The sequence below is a fragment of the Scyliorhinus torazame genome, chromosome 7 (assembly GCF_047496885.1).
Source record: "Scyliorhinus torazame isolate Kashiwa2021f chromosome 7, sScyTor2.1, whole genome shotgun sequence".
In the NCBI taxonomy this organism is placed as follows: domain Eukaryota; kingdom Metazoa; phylum Chordata; class Chondrichthyes; order Carcharhiniformes; family Scyliorhinidae; genus Scyliorhinus; species Scyliorhinus torazame.
Genome location: NC_092713.1, coordinates 140,252,083 through 140,279,793, shown reverse-complemented (window position 1 = coordinate 140,279,793; position 27,711 = coordinate 140,252,083). Strand labels below are relative to the sequence as shown.

Sequence of the window (27,711 nt, the reverse complement as noted above, 5' to 3'; positions counted from 1 at the left end):
CCCTCTGCCATTTGTACAATTGGTGCTGCGCCACAGTAGCGCCACAAGTCTCCAGTTCCTTAGCCAGGCCTCTCACTGTCTTCAGCCGGGTCTGATAGAAAGCAGACATGCCAATCCAGGGGAGAACTTCTTCCCTTAGACTTTCCGCCCTGCCTTTCTGCCGAATCTACCCAAAGCATGGGTGAATAAAGCCAAAACGAACTCTTCTGAGCCAGAGCTGCCCTGTGTTTAACCACTCACTCCATGGCCGCCACCCGAAGTCAAGTTCAGAGGATTCTTAATCTTTTTTGTCCTTCCGTGCTTGGTTGGTGGAGTGGAAAACATACATGTCACAACTTAGAATTTGGAAGAATCTCTTTTTTTAATGTTCAATTGAAATTTAATCCTGAAGCATTGATGCATCTCTAAAATCATTTGATTATCTGTGCATGAATTCAGTTCTATTCGATTTTCCATGTCATTCTTTTTCAAGAAAGGATAAAATCATACTGGGCGGGATTCTCCGTTCCACCGGCCATGGGTTTCTCAGCGGCGTGCCGTTTGTTGGTGGTGGGATTCTATACTCCCACTCGCGTCAATGGGATTTCCCATTGTACCCACCTCATGCCGCCAAGAAACCCGCTGGCGGGGCCGCACACCCGGCAGGAAAAGTGAATTACGACAACCAGAGAATTCCGCCCACTGACTGGAATTAAATGTGGGATTTTCCAGTCCTTTGCCTCCAGTCACCAATGACTCTTGAGTTTCATAGGAATCTGGTGGTGCTGCTGTATTAATGGGTACTACTCGTGTTGTAATATTATACCCAGGAATTTGATGACAACCATTTCTGTCACATTTGTAGCTTTCAGTTTTGTCAAGTTGGCCAAGTGGATGTGTCTATGTTTTTATAATTTTTACTATTTTATTTAACATACAGCATCCTTTCCAAATTTCAAATCAATGCAAGGTCACGTGAAATTTGGATATGTTATCTTTGAGGAATACTCAGTAAATCATTAAACATGGTGAAGTTTCTCCCTTATTACTTTCCTCTGTTTAAGGTACTGTTCCACTGGAGCGTTTGTGGATCAGTTGTAAGAGCTTGACCTGTTATGGCCAATTTTATTCCATCTCAAGAACTGTTGATATGAACCCTTGCTGCTTCTGCTCTTTAACACAATCTCTCAAGTAACAATTTTCATAAGGATGGAAGGGAAGTAGTTAGTGAGAACTTTATCAGGAGAGAATTCTCTGCTTGACAAACTGCTAAAGACTGACGTCATTGTTGAATGAGAATGACACAAGAGTTCTTCATTTTATGACTAGCTTGCATCAAAAACAACTGACATTTAAAGCTGAAAGGAAATGATTATTGCGTTACATTTAGAAATCCAAAGTTTCTGACTTAATCCACCATCTATAAGAATGGTTTATAGTTCTGTGCTAACTAGATACACAAAGTAAGCAACCAGAGAAATTAAGATGGAAAGAGCATGAGGAAATGAATAAACTGCCGGATTTCAGTTGCCTTTTGGGTATAATCTTTTGGTCAGCTGTTTTACTCAACGTTTTTAATGTGGTCATATTGCTGTTCTACGAATAAATAGGTGACCGTCCCAACAAACTGGACAACAGAAAAGGTGAATGATGTACTCTAAATTATTGTTGAAGTCTGCAACGATACTGAGGATGGATAGACAATACAGCGCAGTTGAAGTAACAGAGGGTGTAGTTTGTGACTCATCATTACAGCGGTTTCAGTGTCATGACTAAGCTAGAAACCTTGCGGATCTTCATGGTGTTGTGGGAAAGATGGGCATGGAAATTTAGAAGGCGTTTCCCTTTCTTGTAGAAACCTTGAAATGTTGGCAGTCTTCACTTCCGAGTAAAGTAGTTTTCAGACCAGCTGAGAACTGTTTCCATGAACCATCACAAGTATTCTCGATCCGACAAACTGCAAACATTTACTCAAGGATTTCCTTTTGACACGAGGAAGTGTTGAATAAATAAGTTAATGTCAAAAACAGGAGGTGCAGATGAAAAACATGAGCAGCAGTGTGTGTGAAGCTAAATTTATCTGGGACAGCGCGCCGTCAAATGATTTCCAACTCTCTCTCTCTCTCTCTAAAACAGGCAATCAGAATTTGGGGGATGGGTGGTGGTAGAGAGGATGGGAGTGGGGCAAGTGAGTTAACATAATTTATTAAGGAAAGAAAACTGACCTGTTGACCGAGCCATTGCAAAACAATGGGTAGCTTTTTTTAGTTCTGATTTATGAAAGACTGAAGATGTCACTTTTATTATTTCCTCTGCGTAACCAAACCATGAAATCAAATTACATCTTGGCTGCACTTTCAATGAAAGTGTGGTCGCATTTGCGTTTTTGTTTGTCCTCAAACGTGAAACCTGAACAGGGAAAATAACTTATTAGGATTTGTTTTATTTTTTTCATTCCATGAAGCTGAGTCTTCCAGGCACTTATTGCCCATCCCTAATTGTCCTTGGAAGTGATAATACAACTAAGCAACATGTCTGGCTACATAATTAAGAGGGTAGTTAAGAATCACACTGTCAAAGGCCAGATCGGGCAAAGACAGCAGACTTCCTTCCCTGAAGAACACCAGCGAAGCAGTTGTGTTATGATGCCCGCCTGATAGCTGTATGATCGTGTTATACTGAGACCGGCTTTTTAAAAATTGATATCAAGTTTTCAAATTGGATTATTATTAGTCCAGGCTTTAGGATTACTAATTCAGTTGCTCAATCACTACACTACCATAGCGGCTTACATGTAATGCCTCGTTCATGGCCTTGGTGCAACTCAGTATGCTTCACAGTGAACTATGTTGATTGAAGTGCGGTCCCTGTTGTTGTGTACAAAATGTGACAGCTAATTTGCTTCTGGAAGGTCCCTCATGTTGTAATTTAGATGAATGACCACTTAACCTGTCCTTTTAAAATTTTTATTGGTTTTGGTTGAGGAATGAATGTTGGCCCGGAGAGTGGGAGTGCTCCTCGCTTTGTCCTGAACAATGTCATTGAATCCGATGCCCACCTGGGCAAGGCAGTTTAAAATCTTTTCCAATTTTATTGGTTTTCACAATTGAGCTGGGCTTAGAAATAACTGGGTTGGACAGGAACAGAGTGATGGTGGGTGAGTGGTGTTGGTGATGTAATGGTGGGTACAGTTTCAGAGCGATCAAAGGGATGGCCTTTGACTGCATGGCCCTTGATTTCTTAGCACTATTTGAAGTGAAATATTAACTTTGAATAATGCACCTGTTAGAAATCACTCATCTGTAATCTTGCATGAATTTCTCCATTTATATCTCAGAACTTCTCAGAATAGATTTTAGTCTTGGCTTGTTTCTCATTTCTTATTATGTACTTCAGTCACGAGTTTTTGCTTTGAGTTTGCACATTTGGTAGATGTTTAATCTGATGTATGATGCTGCTACTAAGCTGAGTTCTTTACTCTTTCATGGGATGTGGGCATTACTGGCAAGGCCAGCATTTGTTGCCCATCCCTAATTGCTCTTGAACTGAGTGGCTTGCCAGGCAATTTAAGAGTCAACTGCATTGCTGTGGGCCTAGAATGACATGTAGGCCAGACCAGCGGTAAGGATGGCAGATTCCTTTAGCGGACTAGATGGGGTTTTATCACTGTGGTGTTCTTTGTGTTGGTAAATTTAGGATGGATGGCGTAGTGTTCACAAAGACCACAAAATAGCTTTAAATTGAACAAAACTATAAATTTATTAATATAAATTTACTAATTTAAATTCAACACTTACACAGTTGATAATAAACATATAATCTACACTCATCTACTTCTAATCTCTAAACTATAACATTAACTCTGATCTGCTCTCACTCACACTTTCTTTCCTTCAATCGGTTCTCTCGCCTTCTCTACAATCTCTCCCCATAAGGCTTAGCATCAATGTCTTATATACTTCTACATCTAGCTCCCTCTAGTGGGTGAGTTGGACATTTCATTAACTCTTGCAGTTCTTATATTTATGATAATGTCCCAATAACAATCAATGATAGTTTCATGGGTCACCTTTACTGATTTTACATTCCAGATTTATTTGTTGAATTTAAATTCTAGCCTCATTTCCAGAGGTCCATCCTTACAGCAAGAGTTACCATGCCATCAGTGGAAGCGCCCCTGAGTTATTTTCCCGACTTCTCCAACCTAGACAATTTTTTTCCCGTTTCATCTCCCATTCTTAATCAAAGTGTGCAGCGCTTAAACTCAGCATTGACTCGTGATGAAAGCCTAAACCACCTTTGTTTATACAACTGAAAACAGTTTACTTCTGAGCAGTGGTTCAGTGGGTGGCTTGCTAGGTTGCAGGTTCAGCTCCCACTCTAGAAGCTTCAGCACAAAATCTTGGCTGGCAATCGAGTGCAGCAACACTGTTGGAGGTCTCATCCTTTGGATGAAACTTTGAACCAAAGCCTAATCTGCCCCCTCAGGTGGATGTACAAAGATCCCAAGGTAACATTTCACTGCATGGGAGTCCTAGTCAATGTTTAACCCTTGCCCATGTCACTTTTTATTAAGGAAAGATTATTACCACATTTTCGCAAGTATGAGAGTACGATACAGGCGGGTAGGCTGGAGGAGGTAGATGTTCTGAGGGAAGACGTATTAGCAATTTTGAAAAACCTGAGGGTCAACAAGTCCCCTGGGCCAGATGGGATATATCCTAGGATTCTTTGGGAGGCTAGGGATGAGATTGCAGAGCCTTTGGCTTTGATCTTTGGGTCCTCACTGTCCACGGGGATAGTGCCAGAGGACTGGAGAGTGGCGAATGTTCTTCATTTGTTCAATAAAGGGAATAGGAATGACCCTGGTAATTATAGGCCGGTTAGTCTTACTTCGGTGGTCGGTAAGTTAATGGAAAGGGTCCTGAGGGATACGATTAATGACCATTTGGAAAGATGCAGCTTAATCCAGGATAGTCAACACGGATTCGTGAAGGGTAAGTCTTGCCTCACAAATTTGATTGAATTCTTTGGGGAGGTAACTAAGTGTGTAGATGAAGGTAGAGCAGTTGATGTCGTATACATGGATTTCAGTAAGGCGTTTGATAAGGTTCCCCATGGTCGGCTCATGAAGAAAGTAAGGAGGTGTGGGATAGAGGGAAATGTGGCCAATTGGATAAGTATCTGACTATCACAGAGGACAGAGGGTGGTGGTGGAATTTTCAGACTGGAGACAAGTTACCAGCGGTGTACCACAGGGATCAGTGCTGGGTCCTCTGCTATTTGTGATTTTTATAAATGACTTGGAGGATGGGCTGAAGGGTGGGTCAGTAAATTTGCTGATGACACCAAGATTGGTGGAGTAGTGGAAGAGGTGGAGGGCTGTTGTAGGCTGCAAAGAGACATTGGTAGGATGCAGAGCTGGGCCGAAAAATGGCAGATGGAGTTTAACCCTGATAAGTGCGAGGTGATTCATTTTGATAGGACAAATTTGAATGCGGATTACTGGGTCAACGGCAGGGTTCTGAGGAATGTGGAGGAACAGAGAGATCTTGGGGTTCATGTCCACAGATCTCTGAAGGTTGCCACTCAAGTGGATAGAGCCATGAAGAAGGCCTATAGTGTATTAGCATTTATTAACAGGGGGCTTGAGTTTAAGAGCCGTGGGGTTATGCTGCAACTGTACATGACCCTGGTGAGACCACATTTGGAGTATTGTGTGCAGTTCTGGTCACCTCATTATAGGAAGGATGTGGAAGCATTGGAAAGGGTGCAAAGGAGATTTACCAGGATGCTGCCTGGATTGGAGGGTAGGTCTTATAAGGAAAGGTTGAGGGAGCTAGGTCTTTTCTCATTGGAGCGAAGGAGGATGAGCGGAGACTTAATAGAGGTTTTTAAGATGATGAGGGGGATAGATAGAGTGGACGTTCAGAGATTATTTCCTCGGGTGGATATAGCTGTACAAGGGGGCATAACTATAAGGTTCGGGATGGGAGATATAGGAGGGATGTCTGAGGTAGGTTCTTCACTTAGAGAGTGGTTAGAGTGTGGAATGGACTGCCTGCTGTGATAGTCGGACACTTTAGGAACTTTGAAGCGGTTATTGGATAGGCATATGGAGTACACCAGAATGACAGGGAGTGGGACAGCTTTATCGTGGTTTCGGACAAAGCTCGGCACAACATCGAGGGCCGAAGGGCCTGTTCTGTGCTGTACTGTTCTATGTTCTATGTTCTATATCACACTGTTGTGCAATGCAACAGTGACTATGCATCACTAGCTGTAAAGTGTTTTGGCATTTCCTGATCTTGTGAAAAGCGCTATGTAAATGCAAGTCTCTCTAATTCTGAGTCAACAGCATCTAAAATGTTTTGTTTTTTGGGTTAATCAGCCTTATTTTGAATTAAACAGAACGGTTTGTCATTTTAACTTCTGAGTAGTTTCTGAACATCCAGCCCTCCCATCGTATTTTGATTTTTTAAAAATTCTTTCCAAAACAGCACTGGTTAAAATGGTGCCGCAGTCAGCTCTATTTTCACTCCCTACAATACAGACTAGGCTGTGAAGCACTGCCAAGAACAACACAGACAGTGGGGAATGTTGTTTTTGAGACACCAGTAAGACACACAGCATTGTCTCTTGCTCTTCACAAGCCATTCCAGTGCTGAAAGCAGATTTAGGCACAGGAATAAAACAAATGTATTTGGGTAACAGCTTCTTAGCTTTCTCAATGCCTTCAGTAATTATCCATGTGATAATGGAGTCAGTCTTATTCCACAGTAAAACTGTGGTAATTCAAATAAAAGAATGCAGGACTGTGACTGGAAAAGCTTTAAAGTGTAACTTTTGTGTCATTTTATAATTTGTTAGATGAGTTCCTTTTTTATTCCATTCTCCCCATCGTTCCAGTTTCTTGCTGCGGTGCTATTTTCTGCATTGAGCAGTGCTTATCTCGCCCAAAAGAAATGCGGAACGCATAGAGTCCTTGGGCTCTGTAGTGTCTTGGGAATCCGTGACCGCTTTGCTTTTTCACAAGCTTCTTTATATGCACATTCCCACAACCTGGCCATTCAGTTCCCCAGTCATAAAGTCTAATATCAAATTGTTTGCGAGCAAGCTTTTGAAACCACTTGTCTAGCGGTCAAACGCATGTTTTTTTTTTAGTTGTACCTTTTATGTTCTTGCCCGCTCTCCCAGTCTTCCTTTTAGATCATTTAGTCAAGGGCATGATGTTGTTTTGTATTTAAGGCTTTGTTTTTTGTTTGCCAACTTTCCTCTGCTGTCCAGGAAAGTAGTGCAGTGCTGGCTGTCGGCCAAGAAGGCGTTTTCAATTATTCCTTCAATCTCATTCAAATGGGGGCGATTTGGATAAAGCCAGAGGGGAGAAGGGATGGGAGAGAGAGAAAAAAAACCGAGACAGAGCTGGGTTCAGCAGCAGGGCACTGAGGCCTGAAAAGACGTTTGAGTTGATGGGTGAGGGGAAGGAGGGGGAGTAGCTGAAAGGATATGAACTGTAAGGCTCTCAAGCTTCGAAGACTGTTTAATGTCGGTAACATCACATTAATGTCAATTTTGTTTATTCACTGCAGCCCTATCGGGAAAAGTGATTTCGGTGGAGAAGATTTAACTCCAATACAGACATGATAATCAAAACTATTCAGAATCAGTTTATATATTAAAAGCAAAGTACTTTTTGTTCTTCCTAAAAATCAATCTTTAATCTATGACCTTATCTATTCAGCAACCTCATAGCTGCAGATCTTCGAATGATAGAGTATAGTCATTTCCAAATATGTGCTGTCGGTAGAATATATACTTCTTGATTAACCGTCCCATTTGAGTCCACAAGGCACCGTGACTGATTGAGATGGAAAAATATCTTTAGTCTCTATGCTTAAATGGAGCTGAGGCACATGAGTGCAAGATAAAGATAACTTTAGTTTGGATACAAAGTTTGTACTGGTGTTAGCTCAAACTAAAGGGGATGATCTTGAATCTCACTGCATTGATGAAGGCCATTCAATCCACCCTGCTTGGAATGCTTCACATCAAAAGCTATAAAAGGCCTACATGGCCAATATAGTGTAACATTAAGCAAAGAGAAATCTGTGATTTGAAAAGAAGTTTGGATGTAAAAGGAAAATATGTGCATATGGAAAAAGGAGTCGGTAACAACTTCTGGTAACAGATGTTGAAACAAAGTGATAATTCTCACTTTCATAACTTTAGTAAAAGCTGATTGTTTTGTCACTTTCCAGGGCTGTCTCTCAATTATTGTCAGCAGATTTGTCGAATTGTACATTGCTGAATAAGATTGAACAGAAATAAGTGTCGAGTGAAGATTACATTAAATAAGACTGAAACCTGGGGCGTCATTCTCCGACCCCCCGCCGGGTCGGAGAATGGCCGTTGGCCGCCGTGAATCCCGCCCCCGCCCCCGCCGAAGTCTCCGAAGGGAGAAAAGTCGGCGGGGCGTTAATGGCGCCGCTGCCGCGGAGAATGTCACGGGTCTGCGCAAGGCAGCCGATTTTCGGCCTGCCGATATTCTCCCTTCCGAATGGGCCGAAGTCCCGTCGACGTGATGACCGTTCACGTCGACGTGAATCAAACCTCCTTTTCATCGGCGTGACCCGGTGCTCCAGGCTCACGCCGACCAGCGAGGAGGTGAGTGACGGCCTGGGGGGTTGGCTCTGGGCAGGAAATGGCGTGGCCGCAGACTGATTGTGTGAGGAGAGGTGTGTCTCGGCTTGTGTGTGTGTGCGGCGGGGGGGGGGTGGTTAGAGTAGGCTGGGCTCCGGGGGAGTGCCGGGAGGGGGTCCGTGCTGAGGTGGAGGTTGGGGGTTGGGGAGGGGGTCCGTGCCGGGGTGGAGGTTGGGGGGGGGGTCCGTGCTGGGGTGGAGGTTGGGGAGGGGGTCCGTGCCGGGGTGGAGGTTGGGGAGGGGGTCCGTGCCGGGTGGAGGTTGGGGGTTGGGGAGGGGGTCTGTGCCGGGGTGGAGGTTGGGGGGGGGGGTCCGTGCTGGGGTGGAGGTTGGGGGTTGGGGAGGGGGTCCGTGCCGGGGTAGAGGTTGGGGGGGGTCCGTGCTGGGGTGGAGGTTGGGGATTGGGGAGGGGGTCCGTGCCGGGTGGAGGTTGGGGGGGGGGTCCGTGCTGGGGTGGAGGTTGGGGGTTGGGGAGGGGGGTCCGTGCCGGGGTGGAGGTTGGGGGGGGGATCCGTGCTGGGGTGGAGGTTGGGGGTTGGGGAGGGGGTCCGTGCCGGGGTGGAGGTTGGGGGGGGGTCCGTGCTGGGGTGGAGGTTGGGGAGGGGGTCCGTGCTGGGGTGGAGGTTGGGGGTTGGGGAGGGGGTCCGTGCCGGGGTGGAGGTTGGGGGGGGGAGTCCGTGCTGGGGTGGAGGTTGGGGAGGGGGTCCGTGCCGGGGTGGAGGTTGGGGAGGGGGTCCGTGCCGTGGTGGAGGTTGGGGGGGGTCCGTGCTGGGGTGGAGGTTGGGGGTTGGGGAGGGGGTCCGTGCCGGGGTGGAGGTTGGGGGGGTGTCCGTGCTGGGGTGGAGGTTGGGGGTTGGGGAGGGGGTCCGTGCCGGGGTGGAGGTTGGGGGGGGGGTCCGTGCTGGGGTGGAGGTTGGGGAGGGTGTCCGTGCCGGGGTGGAGGTTGGGGGGGGGTCCGTGCTGGGGTGGAGGTTGGGGGTTGGGGAGGGGGTCCGTGCCGGGGTGGAGGTTGGGGGGGGGTCCGTGCTGGGGTGGAGGTTGGGGGTTGGGGAGGGGGTCCGTGCCGGGGTGGAGGTTGGGGGGGGCTCCTTGCTGGGGTGGAGGTTGGTGGTTGGGGAGGGGGTCCGTGCCGGGGTGGAGGTTGGGGGGGGGGGGGTCCGTGCTGGGGTGGAGGTTGGGGGTTGGGGAGGGGGTCCGTGCCGGGGTGGAGGTTGGGGGGGGTGTCCGTGCTGGGGTGGAGGTTGGGGAGGGGGTCCGTGCTGGGGTGGAGGTTGGGGGTTGGGGAGGGGGTCCGTGCCGGGGTGGAGGTTGGGGGGTGGTCCGTGCTGGGGTGGAGGTTGGGGAGGGGGTCCGTGCCGGGGTGGAGGTTGGGGAGGGGGTCCGTGCCGGGGTGGAGGTTGGGGGGGGGGGTCCGTGCTGGGGTGGAGGTTGGGGGTTGGGGAGGGGGTCCGTGCCGGAGTGGAGGTTGGGGGGGGGGTCCGTGCTGGGGTGGAGGTTGGGGAGGGGGTCCGTGCCGGGGTGGAGGTTGGGGGGGTCCGTGCTGGGGTGGAGGTTGGGGGTTGGGGAGGGGGTCCGTGCCGGGGTGGAGGTTGGGGGGGGGTCCGTGCTGGGGTGGAGGTTGGGGGTTGGGGAGGGGGTCCGTGCCGGGGTGGAGGTTGGGGGGGGGTCCGTGCTGGGGTGGAGGTTGGGGGTTGGGGAGGGGGTCCGTGCCGGGGTGGAGGTTGGGGGGGGGGGTCCGTGCTGGGGTGGAGGTTGGGGAGGGGCTCCGTGCCGGGGTGGAGGTTGGGGGGGGTCCGTGCTGGGGTGGAGGTTGGGGGTTGGGGAGGGGATCCGTGCCGGGGTGGAGGTTGGGGAGGGGGTCCGTGCCGGGGTGGAGGTTGGGGGGGGGGGGTCCGTGCTGGGGTGGAGGTTGGGGGTTGGGGAGGGGGTCCGTGCCGGGGTGGAGGTTGGGGGGGGGTCCGTGCTGCGGTGGAGGTTGGGGATTGGGGAGGGGGTCCGTGCCGGGTGGAGGTTGGGGGGGGGGGGTCCGTGCCGGGGTGGAGGTTGGGGGTTGGGGAGGGGGTCCGTGCCGGGGTGGAGGTTGGGGGTTGGGGGGGGGGTCCGTGCTGGGGTGGGTGATGGGAGGGCAAATGAGTTGGTCCACCTGGCCAGGTGCCAGCCTCCAACAGTTGGACCCATGCGGTCCATGCCACCTGGCTGGGGGGAGGAGGGGATATGGGCAATGATGTGATGTCGTCGTTCCCCTCCCCCCCACCAGGCCGTCATGTTTTCAGACCATCCAGCGATGTTGGCCGCCGTGGTGGCAGCCGCTCATGTCTCTGTTGCCCTGGATGAGGAGGAGGAGGAGGAGGAGGAGGAGCGTGCCAGAGAGGCGGCGCAGGCTGCCGCAGAGGGGCAGGCGGCAGCCGCCCAGGCTGGAGGGACACCTGACCGACAGGACGAGGAGGGGGAGGAGGACGTCGTGGCCCCACGGCAACGGAGGCACCCGAGGGCGCCCCGTGTGTACCGGCCCCAGCAGTCATACCAGGGCCTCACGGACCGGGAATGCAGGAGGAGACTCCGGATGAGCCGGGGAACCGTGGCACACATCTGCCACCTGCTGGCACACCTGTCACCGCGTGGCACTGGCGGGGGACACCCTCTCCCCGTGTCCGTCAAGGTTACGGTGGCCCTGAACTTTTATGCAACGGGGTCATTCCAGGCACCGAGTGGGGACCTGTCCGGCATATCGCAGACATCGGTGCATCGGTGCATCCGGGCAGTGACAGATGCCCTTTATGCCATGGCGCACCGCTACATCCGCTTCCCCGTGGACCGGGCAGCCAAGATGCCCGGGCCGTGGGCTTCTCTGCCGTTGCCGGGTTCCCCATGGTCCAGGGCGCGATCGATGGGATGCACGTCGCCGTGCGGCCACCTGCAGAGAACAGGGCCGTGTTCACTAATAGGAAGGGGACCAATTCAATGAACGTACAGGTGGTCTGCGACCACCGCATGATGATCCTGCACGTCTGCGCCCGTCACCCAGGCAGTGTACACGACTCATTCGTGTTGTCGCGGTCATCCATCCCCGGCATGTACGAGGGACGCCATCCCCGGCTGAGGGGCTGGTTGCTGGGCGACAGGGCTACCCATTGCGATCGTGGCTGATGACGCCTATACGGAGGCCACGCAATGAGGTGGAGAACCGCTACAATGATGCCCATGTAGCGACAAGGGGAGTGATCGAGAGGTGCTTTGGCGTGCTGAAGATGCGTTTCAGGTGCCTGGACCTCTCTGGGGGCGCCCTCCAGTATCGGTCAGATAGGGTCGGCCGCATCATTGTGGTGTGCTGCGTCCTGCACAACATAGCCCAGCAGAGGGGCGATGCGCCGCAGGCAGAGGAGGGCGGAGTGGAGGAGCAGCAGGAAGAGGCCCAGTCCTCCCCAGATGAGGGGGATGGGGGCAATGGTCAGGGCAGACGGGGTAGACACAGGCGGGTGGCTGTCCACCGTTACCGGCTGGCCCAGCGGGCACGGGACAGACTGATAGACGCCCGCTTCACTGACTAGATGGGCGTGGGAATCGGGTAGTATGGCCACAGACCGCACACCATGACAACAGCCGACCACCCACACCCCCCACCCATCCACCCACCCAGCACCCTCACCCCCCTCCCCAACCCCACACACCCCACCCGCATGCACACCACCCCCCCACCCCCAATTGCCGATCCACCGGCGGCACAACGGGCCAGGCTCACCCAGTTGCGGGTGGACGCTTGTCTATCGCAGGCCATGGAGGATGATGACAACCCGCCTCCGATGAGCTCCTGGCTCTACATCGTTGGACTATGTCTGACCCATGGCCACAGTACCATCATCCACCCGGACCATCCCTCCATGCGGCTGTGACACTGCAGCGCACGGTCCCGTCCTCTGCCCGGGGGATGTTGATGGCGGCCCAGGGGGAAGGGGGCAGACTCACCTGGGGCTGAGGTAAGACCACCCGTCACACACACACTTGCGCTCAACGTACATGACACGCCCGCACACTTTGGACAGAGCACAAAGGCAGCTTCGGTAGGTGTAACATTGACTTTAATAACCAAAGGAGTTCATGCACGTGCCCTAGCCCCTAAAACTCATCTGTGCCCTGCACCCGTGCCAACTTACTCAGTGTCTAATTGTTTGGCCTTACGGGCCCTTTGACTACGTCTACGTGGTTCCCCAGACGGTACAGCAGAACTGGAGGTGGACTCCTGTGATTCCTGCCCTCTGACACCGGATCCCTTTGGCGGCCGTTTCCTGAGGCGTCCTGGCCTAGATGGGCCAGGCTGCGGCCCGGGTGACTGGGATGGCGAGCTGCCAGCCTGTCCTGCCCGTTGCCCACCCGATGCACCTGGGACGGAAGGGGGGGAATCCGAGGTGTCGCGGTGTACCGGGACCTCCCCTACAGAGGGAGCCGGGACGGACCACACCACCTCCTCCTCCCTCGGGGTGCCCGATGGCCCCCAGGCCTCTACATGGGTGGGGGATGCGAACGGACTGGCCATCCGACGCGCCCCCGACATCTGGCGCTGCCAGTCCTGGAGGCCCGTGCTGGTATCGACAGGGGTCTGCAGGTTTGCAGCCATGGAGCCCAGGGGGTTGTCGAACCCTGTCTGCGACAGTGCGACGCCAGCTCGCACATGGCCACTGGCGCCGATGCCCTCAGCGATGGCCTGCTGAGACTGGGCCATGGCCTGCAGAGACGGGGCCATGGCCTGCAGAGACTGGGCTATGGCCTGCTGAGACTGGGCCATGGCCTGCTGAGACTGGGCCATGGCCTGCTGAGACTGGGCTATGGCGTGGAGCGCCTCTGCCATCTGGCGCTGGCACTGGCTCATGGCCTCCTGTGAGAGGGCAGCCATTTCCTGGGCCACAGACGCCGCCTGCACGGAAGGCCCCAGGCCTCGCAAACCGTTCCCCATGTCTGACACCGTCGCACCCATTGCCTCCACCGCGGACGCCACCCGTGCGGTGTCAGCCTGGGTGGCACGCATGACCGGGACCACTCCCAGCTCCTGGACGCGGGTGGACTCCTCCACCTGCGACCGCAGCCGCCGCAAGCCACCCGTCACCCTATTCGCTCGTCTCCGTGTCGGTGGTTGCATCGGATCTATGTGTGGGTGTGGTAACTGCAGGAACCCGGGATCCATCTGGGCGGCAGATGTTCGCTTGGCCTGGGCTGCCCTCCGACCGCCCGGTCCCTCTGCTGCTCCTACCTCCACCTGCTGTACCGGGACGGCTGTGTTGTGCGCACCAGTGAGTGTACCAGACACCTCATCACTAAAGTGCCCAACCGTGGTGAGTGTTTCTGCGATGGTGGAGGGTGTTGGTGACAGCAGTGGCGTTGTGTCGTGCTCTTCGTCCCACTCTGAGTCCATGGCACTTTGGGGTGGGGGTTCGTCTCCACCCATCCACTCTGAGTCACTGTCCGGTATTTCGTCTTCCCGGGTAGGGGTGTCCTGGGTATTGCTGTCCCGGGTAGTGCTGTCCCGGGTAGTGCTGTCCCGGGTAGTGCTGTCCCGGGTAGGGGTGTCCTGGGTAGTGGTGTCCCGGGTAGGGGTGTCCTGGATAGTGGTGTCCTGGGTAGTGGTGTCCTGGCTCGGATGTGACGGGGGCCTGTGGCTGCCCTCCTCATCGCTGGGTGGTCGCTCCCGCACGTGACGGGGGTGTCGTCTCCCTGTTGCTCCAGGTCCCTCCGTCTCCCGTGGTGTGCGAGGGGCATCCTGCGGGCGTCGCATGCTGGAGGGTGCGGGTCTCTCCGTCTCCTGTGGTCTCCGAGGGGCATCCTGCGGGCGTCGCATGCTGGAGGGTGCGGGTCTCTCCGTCTCCTGTGGTCTCCGAGGGGCATCCTGCGGGCGGTCTGCATCTGCGGGGATGGGTGCCTGGACGTTTGGTCCTGCGATACACAATGAAGCATGCATGGTTAGACATCAGGCAGTGATCAGGTGATACGGGGGAGGGGGATATAGGGGAGGGGGGATATGGGGACGGGCTGTTGGTGGCTCACTTGCTCGTGGGGCCCCGACCTCTGCATCAGCAACCTCCCGGTCCTCAGTTCCACCAGCCAGTTCCAGGGCCCTTTCCTCGTGTACGGTCAGTGGCCTCTCATCAGCGGGCCCTCCTCCAGTCCTCACATGCTCCCTATTGTTGTGTGCGCGCTTCTCCTGTGGGGGGGGGGGGGGTGGCAGGGGTAAAAAGCAACAGTGTTAGGCAGGTATATGAATGCACGCCATCGGTTGCGCGTGCATTGCAGAGGTTAAGGTTAGGGCTGGATTCACTTGGGGATATGGGGGAGGGGGGATATGGGGGAGGGGGGATATGGGGAGGGGGGATATGGGGGATATGGGGGAGGGGGGATATGGGGAAGCGGGGATATGGGGGATATGGGGGAGGGGGATATGGGGGATATGGGGGAGGGGGGATATGGGGGAGGGGGATATGGGGGATATGGGGGAGGGGGGATATGGGGGAGGGGGGATATGGAGGATATGGGGGAGGGGGATATGGGGGATATGGGGGAGGGGGGATATGGGGGAGGGGGGATATGGGGGAGGGGGGATATGGGGGATATGGGGGAGGGGGGATATGGGGAAGGGGGGATATGGGGGAGGGGGATATGGGGGATATGGGGGAGGGGGGATATGGGGGAGGGGGGATATGGGGGAGGGGGGATATGGGGGAGGGGGGATATGGAGGATATGGGGGAGGGGGATATGGGGGATATGGGGGAGGGGGGATATGGGGAGGGGGATATGGGGGAGGGGGGATATGGGGAGGGGGGATATGGGGGATATGGGGGAGGGGGATATGGGGAGGGGGGATATGGGGGATATGGGGGAGGGGGATATGGGGGAGGGGGGATATGGGGGAGGGGGGATATGGGGGATATGGGGGAGGGGCATATGGGGGAGGGGGGAATATGGGGGATATGGGGGAGGGGGGATATGGGGGAGGGGGATATGGGGGATATGGGGGAGGGGGGATATGGGGGAGGGGGGATATGGGGGATATGGGGGAGGGGGGATATGGGGGAGGGGGGATATGGGGGAGGGGGGATATGGGGGATATGGGGGAGGGGGGATATGGGGAGGGGGGGATATGGGGGATATGGGGGAGGCTCACCCTGCCTGCTCTGACGAGGTTGTTCACCTTCTTGTGGCACTGGGTGCCTGTCCGTGGTGTTAGGGCCACAGCGGTGACGGCCTCTGCCACCTCCCTCCACAGACGCCGGCTGTGGCGTGGGGCAACTCTGCGGCCGTGCCCGGGATACAGGGCGTCCCGCCTCTGCTCCACCGCGTCCAGGAGCGCCTCCACATCGCGTGACTCGAACCTTGGGGCTGAGCGACGACCAGCCATCAAGTCGGGTGTTGCGGTCGGGTGTTCCGGTCGGGTGGGGGGGAGCTGCGCGGCCTTATGAGCCGTCACGCCGTGCAGCGCGTATGACGCTGCACGGCGTGAACCACTGCGCAAGCGCGGATCCCGTTACGTCGCTGCTAGCCCATTTCGGGCGTCAGACTATCGGCCCATTTTTATGACGTGACGCAAGTGGGATTTGCGCCGTTTTTTGCGCCGATCGGCGGAGTTTCCGCCGATAACGGAGAATTTCGCCCCTGAATTCTAAATGTTGTGGAATCAAACTGATTGCGCTGGCACTTTGAATGAGTGCCTGTAGCACGTCTGGTGAATTAATCAGTCTGTATTAGTCTTCCCCTATCTATGTTCTGAATGAATGACTGCAGTATTTCAACAGAAAGAAATAAAACCCGGCAGCTTGAGTGTTTGTTGCTGACTTTATGAAAGGATTAAGGTTAGATTTGGCAAGAGCTCAAGTTAGAGCTGCTATCTGGAGAAGCAGACAATCGGGCTGCATTTTAAAAAAAAAAGGTTTCAACATTTATCAGCAGTTGCCATGTTGATCCAATTGCATTTCCTGTGTTTTAAGTAACATTTATAATCGAATCTTCAGTTGACATTCCAAACAAAATTGTGAAGTGTTCGCTATTTTTTATTGGATTATATTAAAGGTATCTTGAAGGTCAGAATAATATCTATAGCTTTCAGATGACTTTATAAGTCCTTTTAAAGTGGAAGACACCTTGCCAAAATGCGTAGCCTAAATCTGCACTGGGTAGTGAGTGGTGTCAAATATTGTTCGATCATTTTGAACATGCAGAGAAACTACCTCAAAAGAGCACCCATTACAGCATCACTGAGCCCTCTGCTGGGAGAGATTTTTTTTTTAAGCCCTTGTTCACAACTAAACATTGTACTGAAGATGAAGCTTGAGCTTCAGTTGTGATTTCAATAACCTACATTTCCTTGGTGTTCATTTTCAGACACGTTTTTATTATTAATATCTTCCTTTTTCTTTTTGCTTCTCTTCTACCCTCTTCAGCTGCCCCTTGAACATTTCCATCCTTACCAGCCTGTTCCCTATTCATGCTTCCTTTCATTTATCCAGCCCCCAAATCTCTATCCAAACCCTTCCCTATTTCTCTGCTTTCCAACATGCCTGCTTGTCAAGATTTGTTTTCCTCTGTCCCTCAACATTCTGTCTCCAGCCACTTAGAACCTCACTTTCAAACTCCTAACTGTCAACTGAACGCTACCTCATCCTCTGTGATTTCAGCTTCCATCACAACTCAGCTGCCCGCTCCACACCCACACTAACTTTCCACTTAGTGAACAAAAACACTACAGGGTTAACTCCACAGCACAAATCAAGTAATTTGCTGGGGATTTTTGGCTGAAGAGCATTATGGTGTCTACACTTGGAGAATCTGCTGTGTTAAGAGCTGTAAACTGACAATAAGTGTACGGTACAAATAAAGTATAACAATAGCCCCAGAAATCAAAAGGAACTCCTGACGTGTTGTGACAGGCCAGAAACACTGGTTCATTTGTTTTATAAAGATAAACAGGATGCAATAAAAAATCTTTACTTTAGAGGATCGTCCTGTAATCATGGGCGGGATTCTCCGAACCCCCGCCAGGTCGGAGAATCGCCGGGGGGCAGCGTGAATCCTGACCCCGCCGGCTGCCGAATTCTCCGGCACCGGAGATTTGGTGGGGGCGGGAATCGCGCCAGTCGGCGGGCCACCCCCGGCGATTCTCCGGCCCGTGATGAGCCGAAGTCCCGCTGCCTCTATGCCGGTCCCGCTGGCATAAATTGAATCAGGTCCCTTGCCGCTGGGACCTGGCGGCGCGGGCGGGCTCCGGGGTCCTGGGGGGGAACGCGGGGCGATTTGGCCCCGGGGGGTGCCCCCACGGTGGCCTAGCCCGCGATCAGGGCTCACCGATCCACGGGCGGGCCTGTGCCGTGGGGGCACTCTTTTCCTACACGCTGACCATCAGCCTCCGCCTTGGCTGATGCGTAGGTGAAACCCCCCCCACCACCTGCGCATGCGCGGGGATGACGTCAGCAGCCACTGACACTCCCGCGCATGCGCGGACTCCTGCCGGCCGGCGGAGTCCCTTCGGCCCTGGCTGGCGTGGGGCCAAAGGCCTTCCACACCAGCCGGCGGGGCGCCAACCACTCCGGGGTGGGCCTAGCCCCTAAATGTGCGGTGGATTCCGCACATTTGGGGCGGCCCGACGCCGGAGTGGTTCACGCCACTACGTCCTGCCGGGACCCCCCGCCCCGCCGGGTAGGGGAGAATCCCGCCCCATGTGTTGGAACTAATGGGCGGGATTCTCCGCTCCCGGGACTAAGTGCCCGCGCCGTCGTGAACGCCACTGTGTTTCACGACGGCACGAACAGGGCCCAGGCATGACCTATTCTGAGGGCAGCACGGCGCTGGAGCAGCTCACCCGCTGCAGTCTCCTTAGGCGGCGCCATGCCAACCCACGCGTGCGCAATTGGGGCAGCTCATTCCTGTGCATGCGCAGTTGGGTCGCGCCATCCTGTGCATGCGCGGGGAACTTCTTACGCGCGCCGGCCCCTCACCAACATGGCGCCGGGGTTCTGGGGTCGGCCACGGAAGGAGGTAGGCCCGGGGGGAGTGGGGGGGGAGGCCGGCCCGCCGATCGGTGGGCCCCGATCGCGGGCCAGACCCCATTGGAGGCCCCCCCCGGTGAAGGAACCCCCCCTGCCCCCTCCCCCCCCCACCGGCCGACCCCCAGCGTTCCCGCACAGTTCCCGCCGGCAGCAACCAGGGGTGAACGGCACCGGCAGGACTGTCATTTTTTTCGCTGGCCGCTCGGCCCATCTGGGCCGGAGAATCGCCGCTCACCGTTTGCGGCGATTCTCCGAGCCGCCCGGCGCGATTCCCACGGCGCTGGTTTCGGGGGGGGGAGAATCGCGTGCGGGTGTGAGGGCAGCATGCGCAACTCGCGCGATGCCCCGGCGATTCTCCCACCCGGCGTGCGGGGGTGGAGAATACCGCCCAACATTTTTTGAAAATGAGCAGACTGTCAAACTCATTTGAGGCAGCTGTGGGGTGGAAGAGTTGGTTGCGCACTTCCTTGTGGAGTGTGTTTTTGGAAAGAAGGTCTGGAGAGAGATGCAGTGACCTTTATCGAGATTCATCCCAAGTAGTTCCATGACACCTCTGCCAGGAGTGGTTTGAATTTTGGGGTGGCACAGTGGTTAGCACTCCTGACTCACAATGTCAGAGACCCAGCTTTTGATTCTGACCTCGGGCGACTGTCTGTGTTGATTCTGCGCATTCTCCCCATGTCTGCGTGGGTTTCCTCCGGTGCTCCGATTTCCTCCTACGATGTACGGGTTAGGTGAATTGGCCATGCTAATTGCCCATAGGTGGGGTTACGGGGATAGGTTGGGGGATTGGGCCTAGGTGGGGCGCTCTTCCAGAGGGTCGATGCTGGCTCGATGGGCCAAATGGCCTCCTTCTGCACTGTAGGTTTATGACGCTGGACTCTGTGCTCTATGGGCTATTCCCAGGGTTGCACACTGAGACAGACATTAAATACTGTTGGAGGATCATCAACTCAGTGAACAATGTTCTTCGGCCTGAAACTTCTTGATCTTCCAGTGCAAAAGACCGAGGGCCATTATTTCCAGCCCCCATGAGGCAAGATTTCCAGTGCTGGGGGTGGCTCAACATTGGCTACCCTGCGGGATCTTCTGGCCCCACCAATGTCTATGGTGTTCGTCTTCAGGAGGACCGGAAGATCCCACTGATGGGAAAGGCCAGAAAATCCCACCCTGAGTGTTCCAGACTGGCACATTCCAAGAGCCAGGACTACGTGCTGAGGCACGCACTCAAGCTTAGGGCAGCCACTGCCAAGGCGCAATGGGAAAAGGCCACTGTGTAATGTCTTGCAACCATGGTATAAAGAATGATTACTAACAATGAAGAACCCCTTGGACAGTAAGCTTGTTCTTGACTGTTTAGAGTAAATACAACTGTATAAAAACACCTCAGAGTGCACCATGACCTATGTAGATGATTTGAATATCATTGCACTTTCTGCAATAAACATTTGGAAGTGTTTGTAATGTTCTCATTATATTGAAGCACCTCAGAGTGCAACATGATCTATGTAGAAAATATGAATATCGTTGCACTGTCCTGTTTAGTAATGCTTCTTTTAGATGTTTTATGAATTAAGCATATATTCGCAATAAAAAACAAAAAGTAAGTTGTACATAGAGAATACAGAAGCTTGATCACCCACAGGTTTGAAGTCTATAAATTAATCTTTTTATTTCTTACCATGTTTATAGTCACTTCTCCCATACCTTCTTATCCTCCAGATTCTCTGCTTGGGCACAGCCTGTGTATCACTCCAAGCAGTATGTGAGCTTCAAAATTTAGCACCAACACTTTCATCCATAAGTCAAATATACTGCACTGTGACATTTGTTTGCATGAAAATACTTCGGTTCTGGAAACTGAAGTACATAAACAATGATGCATGAATTTGCTAACACCAGATGGGCTATCAAATTAAGTCACAATATAGCCGTTAACTAATCAGCAACGCCTGATCATCTGTCATTGGGTGAATGTGCACTACAATTGTTGATATGAAGGATGCACTTAATATTATGTAAATACAACTAAAGTTGGGATCAAACCTGACTTCAGATTGAAGACAAACAACTTGGCATTGAAACACATGAAGGGCGTGAAGTATTCGTACTTATGCGATGCCCACTAAAATCACCAGAGAATATTAGTTTGTGCATTCCAGCGTACATACATTTTTACTATGAGTATTAATTATTGCCAATCAACATTTTTGGCACAGAAAATTAGCTTTCACGAATGGGGAGTCCCATTCCTTCAGATGATGGTTATTAGAGTTAAAAATAAATTGAAATAGAACATTAAGTTTAACTTTCTATCTCTGCTGTCTTGGTCTCTATCTCATCTTTCCTTCCCTCCCTTTATTTTGCTTTTTTTCTCCATTGGTATTGAGTTAAATATTCCAATTGGCAACAATTATTTGATTTAATTGGCTAAAGAGATACAATTACTTGCCCCATGGGTCCCAGATTCACTGCAGAGGGCATAGGGCCAGAATGGGCACTGGAAGTTCCATTGCAAAAGCCTAGTGGCCAAATGAAATTGGAATGAACGGCTGGTACCATCATTCACCACTGACTGTAAATTCTGGCCCTTTGTGACATTTAATTGCAGTATTCCACAGGAATGCTTTGGTTTAGGTTTTAAATTGTGTTTTTATAATCTCACTCTGACTGTAGCCAATTGGTTTCCATATAAACAGGTAAACTCCAACAAAGTTGTACAAAATAATGTTGAGTAATTGTGTTGCATTTTACCCCAGTGATTCAGCCGCCTATGTAATTGTCCATTGATGGTCTGGGTACTTTAATAGAGCTTGTTCTTAGGTTGATGGATGACTGCAATTGTTGATGCAATGTGTAAGTTTAGTTATTATCTTTTAATGTTTAGACATTCTTTTGACTTTAAAACAATTGTACGAAGCTGTGTTATAGTTTGAGCTAACAGACATGTAAATAAAATCTTTTCCAATGGAGTTGTAGTTCATTTACTTTGCAAATTTTATTGTTTTACCGCCCCCCCCCCCCCCTTCCTATCTTGTGTCTGTATCAGGCATCTGCACTTCATTATGCTCTCACTCTGTCTAAAGCACACAAGAAAATTAGCAGCAATAGTTAGAAATTTTGTTTGTTTATTTTTACATTCCCATGTGGCTTATTTATAATACTGCATGTATTCCTCTCAAATTGACAACTTAAGTTACAAAATTAAACTGCATTTGTTGTAATTAAGGAAGATTAACCTTTGATTTGGTCATTGATATCTGAAGCTTACTATAGAATTCGCTAAAGCAGCACACATGGACCAAGTAGATAGAAAACAAAGGTTGGATTTATTTATGGTACACAGGTTGGGGTTTTCATACTCGTCATCTAATCCTCAGTTAAGGGGAAGCTCGTATTCAGTGGAGGTCACGGGAATCTGATAGTTCTGATGCAGTGACCTCCATGAGGGTTAATACACCTACAAAACCTTTCACAATCTAAGTCCAACCTGGTTAATAGAGGAAGTGCCAATATTAATCAAGACGTGTTTAAGTCCGAAACAAGACTCTTGAAATAGGTTGGGTGTTAACATGTCTTAATCCTGTTTGAAGTTGTGGTGTGCTATCCTCACTTTAACTTTCACGGAACAAAATAGAATAATTGGAGATTTTAAAACTGTTGTACTTATTTTTTCATGGGATGTGGGCATCACTGACAAGGCCAACATTTGTTGCCCATTCCTAATTGCCCTTGAACTGAGTGACTTGTCACATCATCTCAGTTAATTAATCTGGAGTCACATGTCGACCAGAACAGGTAAGGATGGCAGATTACCCTTCATTGCTTTTTTTACACTAAATGACAAGCTCTTGAAATAATCAAGTTGCAATAGTTATCACGGCCATTATATGTAGCCTTTTGGATCTACATTGACAATTCCCCTTTTTCCCCTTTTTCCAACGTAAACCATGGATTGGCAAGTTGCAAACCTTATGCTGTGGAGAATCTGATTAAGAAAGGGACTGACGTGTTTGGTGTGTTATCCTCATCAGTTTCCTTGAATGGCACAATTCATCAAAAAGACTAATGAGATAGACTGAAACACAATGGCCGGGATTCCCCCCAACCGGCAGGCGGGCCTCCTCCGCACTTCCGGGGGCTAGGCCGGCGCTGGAGTGGTTGGCGCCACACCAACCGGTGCCGAAGGGCCTCCGCCGGCCGCCGCGAGTTGCCGCATGCGCGAGAGTGCCAGCGTGTTCTGCCGCATGTGCAGAACCGCTGCCGTGATCCCTGCGCATGCGCAGGAGGTTTCTTCTCCGCGCCGGCCATGGTGGAGCTTTACAGAGGCCGGGCGGAGGGAAAGAGTGCCTCCACGCCACAGGCCCACCCTCAGATCGGTGGGCCCCGATCGCGGGCCAGGCCACCGTGGGCCCCCCGCCCCCCCCAGGGCCGGATCCCCCCGTGCCCCCCCCCCCCCCCCCCCCCGAGGATTCCACAGGCTGCCCTCAGAGCAAGGTCCCACCAGTATGGACCTTATGTATTTCACGCCGGCGGGGCTGGCCGAAAGCAGGCGGCCGCTCGGCCCATCGGGGCCCGGAGAATCACCGGGGGGGGGGAACACTGCCAACAGCCCACCTGGCGGGACGCTATCCCCGTCCCCGCCAAAGAACCGCGCCGGAGAATTCGGTAGCCAGCGGCGGGGCAGGATTCACGCCGCCCCCGTGCGACTCTCCGACCCGGCGGGGGGTCGGAGAATCCCGCACAATAGGTATAGAATATAGAAGCAAGAAAGCATTACTGCAATTTTATAGAGCAGTCAAGTGACATGGAATATTGAGTTCAATTTTGGGTGCTTCAACTGAGGAAAATGATGCTGGCCTGTAACAATCCACCATTGGGTAAGCTTGGGATATATTTCCTGGAGGTTAACGAGCAATTTTAGTATGAGAATCCCGAATAAGTGCCAATATTCTTGGAATTCAAGCAAAGTTCATCCAAAGTGACCCAGGAAACGCTTTGTTGTTTAGGATTTCTGAATGTGAAATTCACATGCAGCTTCAGGAGACTGCAGATACAATCGGAGCTGAATTGCTTTGGAGATTGATACTGGAGAAATTAGAGTATTATAGGTGGGGCAAAATAGGAAGGAACTGGGCAAAAAACATGGAAACTGCCATGGCGAACAACAATGGTTGAATAGAGTTGACAAATTTGATGGCATATTCTATTATACTTCCTGTGCAAAGTTTCTGAAAAAGCAGTGATAGTGATAGTGTTCCTTAATGCTGTCGAAAAGGCATCTAGTTTTAGTTCTACCAGTCTGAAGGAGCTGTTTTCTTCAGCTAATTCCTTCTTGTGGATTTCTCCCTTTTCCTTGTCTTCCTCTGTTGCATTGAATGGTTTGTTCTTTTCTTCACTGGAGCTTCAATAATTTTCACTGTTTCAGTTAATTGAATGTTGCGTGGTGATGGGGTTGCTGATGGTTTCCACATCGATATGTTGGGCATGTTCAGATGTCTCACCACATTCTTTAGTTTAATGTTCTGTTGAGGAAGTGGGTGTATGTGCAAAGGCAATGTCAAGTTGTTTGGAAGATTCATGTAGGGTTGGTATAGTTGGGGAGGAACTATTAACGCTATTCTATTCATAACTGGCAGTGCTGCCTGTGAAATAGGATACAAGTCCACATCCGTTGGCTTAAGAAGTCGCTTTTGATGTTGTTTTGCTTGGGGTGTGACATCTATGTAAGCAGGGTTAACTCCAGTGATGGCAGCTATCTGATGGGCATTGCTCAGGTCTGCAAAAGCCCTCTCGGGCAGAACTGGATTGTAAAGTGTTGACCGAGGCACACCGCTCACAAACCTATGAAGGATTGTCAGCCATGTCCCACTGCTGATGGGATTGAGGGTAACCCTCGGCCAAAGTGAAGCCAAGCTGTGGAGAGCTTCTCTATTCCAGCCAGATTCAGAAAAATGATCATCGGTATGATAGAGCGCAGAGAAATAAATATCCAACCTTGTGCTGGGATAATTTACCAAGAAATCATACATTTTGTTCATGCAGTAATGGGTTCTTTCATTGCACGGGGTGTAATTGGAGTAGATGGTAATATAAGCAATATTTTCATAGGAATACAAGAGTGTATCCAGATAGCCATCTATATCAAAGAAGATAGATTCTGGATGAAGGTGAAGCAAAGTACAGTTAGTTACTTGTCCTTTTTGCACTAGGGTACCAGATGATAACTTCAGCTCATAGAAGACCAGATGCCTGCCAGACTGTGGTTGAGCATAGGGAAACCCAAAGCTTTCATAAAATTCAATGTAGGAAACACGTGCTTCTTCCCCCGTTTTGATGTGATACGGACATTTTGGACAGCTTTCAGTGAAATACAGCCAGTAGTAAGGCTTCACCAGTGTGCCCTGAGGAGCAATGTATTCTTCATAAACAGCTGTCATGATGGTTGGTTCACCTCACCATTTGGAAAGAATAATTTCACTGCAACATCATAATCCTTTACGGGCAATGTATTCCTGAAAGAAAAGTTAAAATGGGTGCTGATTATACACAGAAAGGTGGTTTTACATTGTTCATGTAAGAAGGAAAAACAGTCACTGTTCCAATTTTAGAATAATAGTAGACAATGGAAGGTCAAATCTTCCGTCAGAATGCCCTTTCTTTTATTGTTTTGATTTTTTTACATTTCAGATTTCCAGCATCTGCAACATTTCCTTTATAAATAGAAGATAGTTAGTTATTAATAATTTCAATATAAAATTAGAAGTTACTTAGTGGTTAGAATCTGGAACTTACTTCTGCAGGAAGTAGTTTATGCAAATAGCTTGGATGCTTTCAAAATGAAGCTAGAAGAGAAAAAAAAATACAAAGATACAGGAGATGGAACTGGAGGAAACTATAAATAGTACAAATTAGTTGGGCTGAATGGCCCCTTCCTATGCTGTAATAGGAGGCCCAGGACAGAACCTCAGCAGAGACGAGGCTGTTATTGCAACAAGTTTATTAAGTACTAACAACACAAAATGACAAGAACACCATTATTTTCTTTTCGCTTTGCACATGAATAGATTGGGATAAAATGCCTCCATGATTTTTCAATCTACCTATTTTGGTGAGGTGTGACTTATTTTTGAATGGGCATTTTTCCCTTTCTCTCTGCCTCTTGAATGTTTTAGCTCATTTCACTGGGTTTAGATTGTATGAGTGTCGGTTGCACTTTGTATGTTGTCCAAGTGACCTTTGTGTTCATTCCCCTACCAGCCTTCACCTTAACTGTCAGGACATAATGAACCCATTTCAGGATGTCCTAACTTAATCGGTTTCCCCTCTTCCCTCCCAGGCACAAAGGGCACTGAAGGGAATGAGAATCTGTTTGACCAGCTGTGGCGAAACCTTCAGGAAAACATGCAATCAGAGTTGGCAACCTTTAGGTTCACCTCGGTTGAGAAAGAATTAATAAATGATCAATGGCTGTGTCATTTTTAAATGGGGACATGAATTCACAAATGTAGCAAGAGGAATTAGCTTCATCAGCTGGAATTTCTAACACAATGTTTCAGTGTTGAAATTAAAATGAGAAAAACAAATTGGTAGCAAAACAGTTGTAAAATATATATATTGCTGGAGTGAAACCCAACTAGATTTCTAGCCAGAAATAAATCAATTTGTCTGTGCTGCATCTGTATTACTCAAAGTGTTGAATCTCAAATGCAGTACTGAAGCCTAGAGTCATGATAAATAAATGCCTGTGAATCTATTATGATCTGAATATGAAACTGTTGAATACAGAGTTAGAATGATAGGCTTAGGCCTGAAGGTGAAAATATAAATTATCCAGTGTTTATATTGTAAGTGTTTACCTGTAACCAGGAGACCCAGCAAAGCTTCATTAACCTGTTTTCCTGGTTCCCTGTTGTCTTTTCGATTCATTTGAAATATGAAGTTCCAAATGTTGGACATCTGTTAGTGAAAATCTGCAGTAGATCCTGCGAACAGATATTTCTTTCACCTGTGATTCTGTCCTTTTGCTTGGAAGTTGTTTGGTTTGTGAGTTGTTCGCAAGGGAGGGGCAGCTTTTGTTTATGAGCAAAGGGGATGGATAATAAACTCCATGGCAATGAGAATTTGTTCTAGGTTACAGTTCCTCATGTAAAGAGCTTGTATTTCCCACATTTCTGCCAGGTTTCCTTCACCTAATTTAATCACCATCATAAGACCACAGTGCTACAAATGCGTGAATCACTGAGTGTTTCAAAACTAGAATGATAAGCGAAATGCCACATTGTATGCGACAAAGTTCACTGAATGATGTGTGTTTTTAAATGTTATAGATGGCTGGCTGACTGCCAGTTACAAAGAATTGCACAAGTTAAGGGATTGTGAGAAATGGTGAGAACAAAGGTTTGAGTGGGTTTCATCTTGAACTTGAAGTTTTCAATTCCTCCATTGTTTCCTTGCGAGGTCTTTCGGTTTTGGTATTAAAATGTGGCAATCAATCTTCTGTCATTCAGAATGAGTCAGAGAATTTGCGAATGTGCGACAAGAAACATGGGCCGTTTGTAAGAATTTTATTACAGATAAATCATTACGACAGCTAATTTTAAATTGGTTACTGGTGTTGGCTATAGCCTTTTGGTGGTATTGCTCAATTGCTTGGAAGAGTGAAAAGTGAAAGTCGCCATTGTCCCAGATGACTATAGGCTGTTCTCCCCTTTGAGAGAGAGAGAGAGTTGACTGGGCGTGACTTAACCTGAGGGTCACCACACCTCAGGCGAGGGGCAAGGTTGAGAGGGCCTTCATGCATAACTACAGATGGTATGGAAATTGAAGCTGCGTTGTTGGCATCGCTCTTTTTATAATAATAATCTTTATTGTTGTCATAAGTAGGCTTACATTAACATTGCAATGAAGTCACTGTGAAAATCCCCTAGTCGCTACATTCTGGCACCTGTTCGGGTACACAGAGAGAGAATTCAGAAAGTCCAATTCACCGAACAACCCACGTCTGTCG

General features: G+C 50.4%; 2 protein-coding genes across 2 annotated transcripts in view; one reads left to right on the top strand and one right to left on the bottom strand.

Annotated features, from left to right (window-relative positions):
• Window positions 1-27,711, top strand: part of LOC140426606 (ral guanine nucleotide dissociation stimulator-like 1) — a 409,325-nt gene that overhangs the window by 78,927 nt on the left and 302,687 nt on the right. The gene's annotated exons all lie outside the window — the stretch shown is intronic.
• Window positions 23,182-26,730, bottom strand: LOC140427333 (putative C->U-editing enzyme APOBEC-4). Its single transcript, XM_072512888.1, has 2 exons — window positions 26,561-26,730; window positions 23,182-25,216 (listed from the first exon to the last, which is right to left on the bottom strand). Exon 2 carries the CDS (start codon window positions 25,139-25,141, stop codon window positions 24,026-24,028), a length of 1,116 nt encoding a protein of 371 aa, XP_072368989.1. The 5' UTR covers window positions 25,142-25,216; window positions 26,561-26,730; the 3' UTR covers window positions 23,182-24,025.